The sequence below is a fragment of the Diadema antillarum genome, unplaced genomic scaffold (assembly GCF_040938485.1).
Source record: "Diadema antillarum isolate AM-2024a unplaced genomic scaffold, OU_Dant_1.0 scf00000023, whole genome shotgun sequence".
Lineage (NCBI taxonomy): Eukaryota > Metazoa > Echinodermata > Echinoidea > Diadematoida > Diadematidae > Diadema > Diadema antillarum.
Window position 1 is genome coordinate 1999092 of NW_027270912.1, and position 12319 is coordinate 2011410.

General features: G+C 36.0%; 1 protein-coding gene across 1 annotated transcript; it reads left to right on the forward strand.

Annotated features, from left to right (window-relative positions):
- The first annotated feature begins 238 nt into the window (after nucleotides 1-238).
- Nucleotides 239-6652, forward strand: LOC139732235 (uncharacterized). The gene is made up of 6 exons (XM_071643114.1): nucleotides 239-448; nucleotides 795-908; nucleotides 3157-3318; nucleotides 4562-4651; nucleotides 5237-5371; nucleotides 6566-6652. The coding sequence occupies exons 1-6, from the start codon at nucleotides 239-241 to the stop codon at nucleotides 6650-6652; spliced, it is 798 nt and encodes a 265-aa protein (XP_071499215.1).
- Nucleotides 6653-12319: the final 5667 nt, after the last annotated feature.

The window sequence follows — 12319 nt, forward strand, 5'->3', positions numbered from 1 at the left end:
ATAATTTGAAAATGTCAAACTTCTCGTCTTCAAAATTTGTGCAAACCCTTTTACTCATTTGAGTAGAATAGCGGTCTACCCATTGCACAATGAAGCAAAGTAATGATTGTAATGAAATAAGCTTTTAAACTTGTTCATTTGTCATTTTAGGTCGAAAGGATCAGACTTCGATTACGTCGGCACACATTATCTAACATCCTAAGTGTTGGATAAAGTTGACCGGGGTTATATTAAAGAGATGGCGGATAACCCCACGGAAAACGGGGTCGAGGGGGGAGAGGAGGTCGACCCTCAGGCTGAGATGAAGACCAACAACAAGGAGTTTCTCCACCTCCTCAAGGAGAAGAAGAAGGCCGAGGACGCCCTGGTCGAACAGACGAAGGAGTTGAATCGGGTAGGAGGACGGAATTACGAGCTGATGCAACTTGTCGAACAGCTACAGAAAGAGGTGAGGTCAAAGCTGATCAATTAGATTTTGTAGAAAGAAAGGAGGCCCACGTAGTTACTTAAAAAGTTGAACGAGTGATATAAATATTGATCCTGAAAATGGTCATTCAGCCCAGTCTTCTATAATGATCATCTGCTTACACGTCTTTTGATAATAAAACCATAATATAAAACTTCGCTGATGATAGTCACATACAAACTAAACAAGTACCAAAATAATCATAGGGATATGTCAATGATGCCAATGACGCATTATTATACGAAAGTTCAGTAATAATTTTCTCTCTTTTCCTCCGCCTATAAGACTTTATCCATAATACCCATATTGATGTTCTCTCTGGGAACAGCTAGCGGAGGCGAAAGACCAAAACAAAGCACTGGAGAAGAAGGTGAAGGAAAGTACTCTGAAAGCCATCGAAGATATGCCTCAAGAAATGGGGAGCACAGCAAACATGTCAAAGGTAAAGTATTTATTCATTTTATTTATCTTTTATTGCAATTGCAAATGAAAGATAACATGGAGTGCAGCAAACCTGAACATATGTTATAATATAATATGATATAATGTAATATAATGTAATATGATATGATGTAATATAGTATATCATAATATAATATAATATAATATAATATAATATAATATAATATGTAATATAATATAATATAATATAATATATATAACATAATATGATATTATGATATAATATATAATTATACATATAGTTTTGAACATTACAATCTTTGGATCTTTGAACGAACAATACAGTGTACAACCATTCAACTTTTGTGATACGAAAGTTTATCCCAATGTAATAAAAAGTCAATAGATGTGATATCATCGTTGTGCTGAAGTCAAAGGTCCCTATAAAATCTTTGATATCAGAGAAACGAGCGAGCTGGAAATTAAATCTAGACAAAATTCAAGTCCACTGTACTTGTACAGATAAGATCACATTCCATATACATCGACAGACTATCGCTTTGCAACACGCTGTTCATGAGTCTCGGTATGGTAATAGCTCCCTCTGTTGTATATTCTCCCTATACCAATCTCAAGTACACTGTATATCATATTGAGATACATTGTATTTTTATTAAAGGTAGAATGTACCAAGAACCAGGTCACGAGAATCACCAATTACCCTAACCGTCAAGATATCATTCATACTAACTATGAAATTTTACGGCACTCTATTATCCCACTCGCACTCAATGAAACCATTATGATATACGTGACAAAATCTGATAGCGTCATTACGGAACTGGATTATGATTGTATAGTATATCCAACTTGTCAATGAAATATCGATTGACGTTTTGTTCTGTTCCATTATTGAAAGCTTTGTCGAGTGTTTGTCACAGCGTTGTTGTTGTTTTTTTCGTGAGAACGAGGGCTTTTCAGTTCAATGCCTGTAAGTTACATGCCCAGTTTGATACAAAACTTATTTTCCAATGGACGTAACGTGCCTTAAAAGAACACTTATTTACTTGCTTTTCCCAAATTGTGTCATTACAATTGGGAAACTATAGCGTCCGTCTGATTCAAACGGGCGGGTTCATAGAATCAACAATAACGAGCATAGTGAACTTGAGATTACTATAGTAACGGTGCTAAAAGGCTGTAGGCAAGGAGGTTGAATTGAATGTTTTATGAATGTATTCGTAAAAGCTCTTTCTCAGAACAAAAGGCACTAGAAATGATGATATGACACACTCATGCATTTTGTTTAAATAAGAAATGAAGGAAATACGTGTGAAATGGGTTTGATATCAATATCAAATCGTCCATCAAATTCCATCAGCTTTCTGTTCCCAAATTGTGTCATTACTCTCTAAAAAAAATCGAGTGAAAATATTCACTCTTAAAAGAGTGAATACAAAAAAGAGTGAATTTAGAGTGAAATTGGAGTGAATTTTGAGTGAAAATGTTCATTTTCACTCATTTTGGAGTGACCTCAGGGATCACTCGAAGATTTTGGAGTGATCCCTGAGGTCACTCTAAAACGGTGTTCATTTTCACTCAAAATTCACTCCATTTTCACTCTAAATTCTCTCTTTTTTTATATTCACTCTTTTAGGAGTGAATATTTTCACTCGATTTTTTTTAGAGAGTACAATTTGGAAACTATAGCGTCTGTCTGATTCAAACGGGCGGGTTCATAGAATCAACAATAACGAGCATAGTGAACTTGAGATTACTATAGTAACGGTGCTAAAAGGCTGTAGGCAAGGAGGTTGAATTGAATGTTTTATGAATGTATTCGTAAAAGCTCTTTCTCAGAACAAAAGGCACTAGAAATGATGATATGACACACTCATGCATTTTGTTTAAATAAGAAACGAAGGAAATACGTGTGAAATGGGTTTGATATCAATCGAATCGTCCATCAAATAGACTGCAGCTATCTATGAAAGAAATATGACATTAAACTAACGAGTAATAGGCAAAGTGGTTAATCGAAAGACATGCAAATTTACATTACGTTGTCTTTCGCTCGCTCTCTCTCTCTCCTAAGACAGAAAACAAACAGAAACAAGCCTCAAACATTAACCTACTTAAATTAGTTACAGAAATATAAATGAAGCCGAAAGTCAGCGTTTCTTCTATTAACAACCCATGTAATTTATTATAACATCTTTTCCAACTCCAGGACCAATTATTATGATGAGGTTATCGTAGTCACCTGACTGTTTCATTTTTCCCCACAGCTGAAGAAGATGCGTCCCAAAACCGCCGTGAAGCACGCCAACGCGCGGCTGAAACCGAGAAAGAACACAAAGGCAGCGACATCCACGAAGAACCTGAAGAAGGAGGCTGAGCAGGAGATACAGAAGGAGGCCAAGGAAAAGGATACATACAAGTATTACGCGGTAAAAATGACTTTTACACCTGTGGGAAGGCGGGAAATTGAGGCCACTGTGGTAGTAGATTAGAGTTTGACTTTCAAACGAGTTCGAATCCCACTATAATAAGCCAGTTTGGGGTTCTACTTTGCGCATAAGGAGAACAGAGTCATTTTTGATGTACAAACAGGACAGGATGTTCATTTTTAAATTCACTGAGAAAGATAATTCAAGTAATCCTCATTATAAGATAATGGTGCTTTCCAGCACATTCACCTGACAGCAAATGTATAGTATATCTGTCAATATCAATGGAAAAAAAGATCGATACCACATTCAATGCAAAATAATGAAATGGATGCTTTCCCCAAGTGTTATATTGATGGACCATTCTGATCACCTGGCCTACGCAAGTTCGTCCTTTGTTTGAACATAGCTGATGAATTCCGTTATTGTTACTTTGGGCAAACCTATGCATTTTATCACTTTGAAAACGAGGGAAGTGCATAAGCAGATGAGAAAAAAAACTGTCATTTGTACCCATGTGCACGTGAGTTTACTCCGAAGTGGTTCCTTGTCCTTTTCCCATACCCATGAGGTCCCTCTCTTGTCCCTGCGGTTACTTTTCAGTGGTGGAATAAGAATGATGCCATATTCCTCACGATAAATGTTAATCATATTTTGTGCGTGACGAAGGCATGGTATAAGCATATAGAGTGCTCTGTTGATTTGTTGAGTGTGCACTATTCCACATACATATCTGCAATCACGGAATAAGGTGGTTATTTTAAAGAATTTTTGTCTTCACTAGATATAGATTTCAACGAAAAAAATGATTGACAGAATGACAATTAACTTCAAAGATATTCCGTCAAAGATATTTTGGTGATGCTATTTTACATTACGTACACAATACACATCTATACGCACACAATTTTAAGTAATAAAGCAATGGTAAAATTAGTTGGTCATTGTTTTGAAATTTGCTCGGTGAAAGCGCAAAACCCAAAGATATTCTATTATGACTATTGACGAAATAATTTTTTGCATGTGAGGTCTGAATTACAACGGTATCATGTTTGTGTCGTTTCCCATTTTGTCTGAAAAATACCAAATACTCAACCAACGTTGCACTAGTTGTTGTATCCTTTCACACACAATATATTGGAAAGCTCACTGAAAGTTATCATATTCATTTGAATTGTATCTGCCAAAAAAGGCAAAAGCAAGGTAAAGCTAAACGTGACTGTATTATTTTCGTTCTTACCAGGAAATTGCCGAAAAATTCCCTCAACTTCGACTTTCCGTCCTGTTAGCCGCAGAAAAGAAATTCGTGGACGCCGATGTCAACGGAGATGGCGTAAGTCAAGTTCCCACCATGTAACTTATTATACCTGTATAAGTTTTCTTGGTGTCTTGTGGAATGAAACTGTGAAAAGACGATCAGTGCTCTGAATACGAAGATGCATCCAATGAAATATGAAAAAAAAGATCATCACTGCCCATGCACATTTGTTCGAATGTTGATTATAGATCTGCCTTTAGCCCAAAGAAGATGACATGCATAATGTCATGTAGGTTTTTAGATGCCGAACGTCACATAATAATATAATTCGTGTATTTGCGAAAAAAATTTGTTCTCTTCGTTTTGGAAAATGATATTTTTGTCTACAATCTAGTAATTGTTCCCACTACACCATATAAATGCTCACACAAATTTATTGTTTTATACCAAATAGAAAGAATAGCCTGATACATTCCGTGCTCTTGATGCTTTCCCCACACTATGAAAGAAGGGACCAAAATTATTGTCAATTTGTCGGGATGCCTCCAACCTTGATGACTTCATCGCATGTAAGAGTTTCCGCTCTCATGCTTGGCAGACTAAAACATTTTCCACAATTTAACCAATTCCTGCTTCTATTTCTTTTCTTTTTTTTATCAGACAATCGATGCCGAAGAGTTGGACAAGATCCTCGAGGGCGGCAACATGCTCTTCACCAAGCAGCAGGTCCACGACATCGTCAAGGAGATCGACGCTGACGGCTCGAACGATCTCGATTTCTTAGAGTGCCTTGTGGTAAGGAGTTCGGTCTCGATTGATGAGTCTTCAGTGGATATTAATTTACTATTTGTGTAGAAAAGTGATGTTGCAAAGTGATATTGTGACGCAAAGTGATATTGCATAATTTTTGAGTGCCTGGTAGTAAGCGAAGTTTGATTTTGATTGATATATTCATGAATATGATGGTGATGATATATGGAGAACAAGATCTCTCGTCAGAGCACTTTGACTAAAAGTTTGAAGCACGGAGTTATTTCTCAGTTGGAAGGATATTGCTTTAGAGTGTCTTATAGTAAGAGTTTATATTTGAAGTGTGTCATGATAATATGAATAGTATCTGGAGAAAAAAAAATATTAGCGCAATCCGTAGAAAAGTTTGAAACACGTGTGTATCGCTATGTGGTAAGAAAAATTTTTTATGACGTAATAACAACAGTGTGCTGTCAATAGCACAGACCAGGCTATCCTTTATTCTATCATATCTATCGTGTTCATTACATTGTGGTAACAATTCCTTTGTTTGTTGTGACATGATAATCATTATAGAATATGTACGACTAGCATTTTCGGGGTTTTTTTATGCATTAAGATCTCTTTGCTCCTGAAACACCTTCTAGTCAAGATGGAGAAAGGAATGGATAGTTATACCGTTTTAAAAGACATTAACCCTTCTCTAAACCTAGTCTTTGTCAAAGGCCTTCTCGCTGTAGCATTGATTTCGTACGAGAAGCGAGAGACCCCGCAAGAGACTAGAATTGAGCTCGCGACAGTCAGCGCTAACAGCAAAGAGGGTCTTCGAAAGAGGCTATGTTAAACTTTGAACAGTAACTGTCTGCGAAGGAAATAGATAAAAGGCTGCTGTAGCAATTTTCCATTGTTTTTGTCGGAAAAAAATTCTGGTGAAGGAAGAAAAGTAAACGTGAAAAAAAGTACGCAGGTTAAACGTGCAAACGAGATAATATTTCCCAATACACCACGTCTATATTTTCCCAATTCTAGATATCGGCACTCACAGTGCTTCTCGAGCTAAAGTGATACTGTGGCTATAAGATGTTGCCCTGTATATATGAAAAAATGTTGCTATGTCAGTTGTGATGTGAATGAACAACTAAAGTTGAGATAATTATGGCAAAGTACACGATACGAAAGTTAATTCTTTTTTCTTTTCTCCTGTCTTTCGCTTTCTTTCTATTCGTTATCTATATACAGGTAATTGACAGGCTGCATCAAAACAAGAAGACCGCCCTACCGACCACTCTCGAACAAAACAAAAGCTCAGTCTGCGTCATACAGTGACGCACGTTTCTTTTTTTAATGTGTGTCCAGTCTGTTTGTTTGTTTGTTTGTTTTTGTATATGTGACGTATTTTCCGTCAATGTGACAAGACAGTCTCAAACTAACTTTCGTGATCCTACGTTATCACAGCTACCCGTTGTGCCAATATTTAGTAGATATTTTTCTCTTTTTTTTTTTCCTGATATGGGTTGATATATTAATATTTAAGACTTTGGTGTTACCATAAACTTGTCACAAACATGAACGATGCCCCATATATCAATTCATCTCAAAAGATTAAAAAATAGTACGGGTTTTTGGTATACGCAAATTGTTGTATTTGTTTTTTTGTAAATAATTGATGTTAGAGCAGAAACGTCTCACAAGTAAGAAATTCTTAATGGTCGTTATGAGTTATGAATTATTTTTTACATCTAGATCTGAATTTCTCTGTCAGTACAAACGAAATGGACAGACTTACATTTTGTGCTGTAATCACCGTGCATAGCCAATAATTGATGATATTGGATGGCCTTGAGGTTAATACAATGAAATATTGGACGAGCTATGCACAAATATTGGACGAGTCGAAGACGAGTCCAATATTTTGCTAAGCGAGTCCAATATTTCCTTGTATTGACCGAAAATAGGACACATAATACTATCATTATTATCCTACAGAGGATTTTAGCAAAGAATATCTTCACTCACCCTTTCTGTCTCTGAGTGCTGTATGGTCTCCTACTGTATTTGATCTTGACATGGGGCATGGTGCACTCTTCAGTGCAAGTTAATCCACTTCATTCCCAGATAAAACAGTGATCTATGTATTTTGATGTACATTCTAAGGAAACTTAGATCAACGTCGAACTAGGCCAAAACGAATCTTCTGTTCTTGAAACAAGTCTACCAACACAATATAAACACAGAATTTTAGAAAAAACGATATTTTAGTTAATTCGTGATTGACCAATCACAGACGTATTTACTTCATATTTCGGGTCATCTCGTATAATCTCAACCAATCACGGTGCAGTTTATTAAAAAAAAAAAAAAAACTTTGGGGAACCCCCTCTTGCCGTCCAATATTTTAAATATTGGTCGCCTCGGCAAAAAATGTTGGTCGAGTTCAACAAACTTTCTAAGTGGGTCGGAGGTTATGAGGTGCGTCGACAAAATAACACTTGTATTTGGGCTCTAAAAATCCTCTGTATGGATAATAATATAGATTATTGAATGATGAATCTGTGTGTGATCTGTACGGCACAAGATTTTACAGATATGTTACAAGGGCCTAATTTGTTTGGGTATTGAGAGCTTACGCTTATTTGCGGAGGATGAGTGTAAAATCACTTCGTTCTCAATTTTCTGATTTGTATGCAGATGATACAAAACTACTAGAGGGCATGATTTCGATGTATCATGACTGATTGTATAAGCTTATTTATCATAGTAATGTAGTCCAACACGATGATTAACTACATGAATTATGTGGGGCAAAGAAGTCATGCGTGAGACAACTTTGACATAATAAGACCTCTGTTTCATTCTTTCGATTTGCACTGAAGTGATTGTTCTCTAATTGTTTCGAAATGCTAATTGTGAAGTTTAATTTCTTATTGACCAGTTCGAAATATGAAGCACATTCTGTGCTGACGAGGGAGCGTTACTCATTTACTTGGTAAATGTACAGAATACATTTTGTATATGTGAAACTTATGAGTGATGTAACTTAATTTATCCCCGTTTTTTCAAACTTGCCAACGCCTCATTTGAAGGGGTACGTCGATGTAAATGAAAATTAAGTAGACTATGTTAACGACATTCTTGGATGGATGTACCACGTGCGTATACATGGCCAAGGTGTTCTTATCGCAATGCAATGTCAGGGCGATTGATAATTCCAGGGGCCTGCAAGAAGAGCAGAGTTATCTTTGATAAGATTGCCCAGGATAAATCAGACACGGTTGTCATTTAATCGTTTCTATCGTCGTTATCATCATCATGATTATTATTGTTATTGTTATTATTATTATCATTATATTATCATCGTTATCTTATCATCATTATTATCTTTATTTTTAGTACATGTAATATTATCATTAGTATATTTATTACTATTATCATTATTATCATTATCATTATAATTATCATTATTGTCATTATTAGTACTATTACAATCATCATCTTCTTCATCATCATTCTTGATATCATACAGCCTGTACAAATGATTTTTCCTATACCTGTAACCATTGTTAATATCACTATAAGTTGTCATTATCATGATAACGAATTATGGAATGCCTTTGGCATGATTTTGTTAACACACTGCCAAGGCGCATTTGATATTGTTCATGTTTATGTAGTAGGTTCTCTTATTCTTTTTAAATGATATTTTGTCTTTTGATCAATACATGTACCACCATTATGGTCCAGCTGTTAGGAAGCCATCGGCGGTAATACACTTTTATTGTACCGTAAGACTGTGCTGCACAAATAGACTGATGTCACTGATTTGCAAATGCCATGTGTATTCATTTAGTGCTATATAGTGCGACTGATTATACGTATACAGTATTAGGGTATTTATGTTGATTTTCATCGCTATATCGCCGTGAATGAGGTACTAGATTATCGTAGGGGACATTATTTGGTGAACTTCACTTCAGGTATATCCAAAACGTGTAAATAATTCTCCAATTTAGTATTTCAAGATGCCATAAATAAACATGATATTTATTATCAATTGTCTCATACAACATAGTAGGTCTGAACTTTCATGATTTGTGAATGTTTGTTCAAAGCAAGTAAAAGAGGAAGGGAAGGGTGTGATAGTGTGTGTGTGTGTGTGTGTGTGTGTGTGTGTGTGTGTGTGTGTGATAGTGTGTGTGTGTGTGTGTGATAGCGAGAGAAAGAGAACTCGTATAACTCATGAGGGCGTTTCAAGAGTCCCATAACAATGTACATCACAGATACACCGGGTTGTAGGCCTATACACAAACATAAATCATTCAATGATTCATGATAGTTTAAGTTTTGATCTAGTGTGTATTCGTTAAGACATACAGACTATGTGTAGGCCTATCGTATACTCAGTATGTACTGAAAGAGAGAACCCATGATTCGAGCGGTGATGTTTGTTATTTCGAAGATTCCTTATTCCGAAACACACAAATTCTCTATACCTAGATGTTCGTTAATCCGAAAATGAAATATGGTTCGTTGATCTGAACATTACTATGACGTTATTCCTAAGGTTATTTATTCCGAAACACACAAATTCTCTATACCTATATGTTCGTTAACCCGAAAATGAAACATGACGGTTCGTGAACATTAAATTACTGTAGCGTTCTTCAAAAATGAAATTCATAAGGTTCGCTATTCTGACGGCTCGTTAATTCGAAAATAAAAATAAGGTGCGTAATTACGAACCTTCGAAATTTACGAACTTATTTCGTTCTCGGATTAACGAACCTTCAGAATAACGATTTTTTTTCCTGTTTTTTTTTTTTTTTGGTTTCGTTTTGTTTTCGAATTAACGAACCTTCGGATCAACGAACCTTTGGAATAACAAACCCTGATCGGAATAAAGAACTGTAACCGATTCAAGAAGGTCTTTATCTTCACCCAAACAATACTTATTTGCGTATTCATAATCACAATTAAGCGCTATTATCTGTGTTGTTGTGCATACACACACACACACACACAATCAATGAAAACTATAAGAATTTTAAGTATACCACACTATTATACTATAAGAAGTATGCTATAATGCGTGTGTCCGATATCCCACCACCTCTACACCGATGTGTTCCATACTACCGCATTCATTGAAATCTATACACGATAGCTTTGATGCTATAACTTCCCGTTTAATTTTCAGAAGCAAAAACTCAACAGCCATTTACTTGGAAATTAGTGGGCACTCAACACTGACCATTTCTGTCCATCCTCCTCAATGTCGGGATGTGGGGAACTTATAGGATGTGTTTGTATGTATTGAAAGGGAACCCATGCATGATTGCGTATATTATAAGGTTTTCTATTTTCTAACATGTCTAATTATAACACATTATATTGCAAATACGCTGGTGTGCATAATATACTCGCATGCACACAGAAAAACAACTATGTACAGACACAAAAGAATTGCCCACTACATTGTATTTAGAGAAAAAGCTGTTTGAACTGACCCCTAATACTGTACCAATGATTATGTCAGATAATTATAACAGGGCATGTCAGCACTGAATTCATGCCATTTAAGATCCTCGAGATCCGCTTTGTTTGTCCTATACACAAGGCTAAATCATTTACAATCAAATATTAATGATAAGCAATGAATAATTGCCACGCAAGTATTTCGGCGACACTGTCATAATTATGGCAGTCATGGACGGATTTGTGCGGCTTTACTGTGAAAACTGGCACTTTTCCAGAGCTTCGGCACGGGGTAGCCAGGATGCCGGCAATATTTGTTTCGTTTGTTTTATCTGTTCATTCGCTGATACCACATGATTATCAATATGAACCACTGGAATTACGTCGTCTAGTCAGGAAATATGTGAACAACGGAAATCACAGTGTTTGCACATACGCATCGGTTTTTTTTCTGTGTTTATGGTAATCTTTGTTCATTGGTTATTCAATATGCACTTGCACATACTGGTACAGTCCACTCCCGTTATAACGAACACGGTCATAACGAAATTTAGGATACAACGAAAAGATTCAGGGCCCAAAATTGTCATCTACTTATCTTTATATGACACTTCATTTGTCATTAATGTTCGGATTTTTCGAAATTTCGATATACCTCAAGGAAACTGCCGGTCCCGATGAGGACTTCGTTATAACAGGAGTCGCCTGTATTCAGAATCTTACAAATACTGGTTCGCCATGGACATGGTGCCACTTGGTTATACCATTCTTTCCATGGCTCATCCTTCCCTCGCACGTTTAATTTTTACCAATCCATTCATGCTTCAATATAGTCTGTGTACCCATCTCTATACCTATGTAGCTATTTATCTTTGTGTCTATTATTTAGGCCTATATATATATATATATATATATATATATATATATATAATTATATATATATATATATATGCACCTATTTATATCACTCAATCTCTGTTCCTCTCTAATTTTGTATTATATATATATATATATATATATATATATATAAGTATGAATATGTATAGATGCATGTACGTGTTTATATATAAATGTATATATATATATATAAACCGCCCTCTCTTTTACTGACATGATTCACTTCATTTCTTGCACACAACGTTAAATCAAACTTCAGCAACCAACACAATGGACAAATTTAATGCAACAACACTGCATAAGGAGACGAAGACGCAGAATAATATAATAAGATCACATGACTGTGTTACATGTTCACACAGCCCTTCATAATCTGCCTGGAAGGAAGTACATTTCCGGGTCAAACTGTGGCGAGCTGAAAAACAATTGCACATCACGCACGTCAGCTGATATCCGGCACGAACGTCAAGGGACTAGTGGTAGAAAACACTTTGTGATGATACTTTCTCGTTTGGCATTTGGATTAGTTTCCCTGTTCCTTGTTCCAACTACAGAATGGCTGTAGCCCACAATAGTACAGTGTACAACGACAGATATATAGGAGAGAGAGAAAGATGGGAGGGG

Coding starts and splice junctions, on each gene's coding strand:
- LOC139732235 (XM_071643114.1), top strand. CDS start 239: ATGGCGGATAACCCCACGGAAAACGGGGTCGAGGGGGGAGAGGAGGTC. Junction 449..794: donor TCGAACAGCTACAGAAAGAG/GTGAGGTCAAAG, acceptor CTCTGGGAACAG/CTAGCGGAGGCGAAAGACCA. Junction 5,372..6,565: donor ATTTCTTAGAGTGCCTTGTG/GTAAGGAGTTCG, acceptor ATCTATATACAG/GTAATTGACAGGCTGCATCA.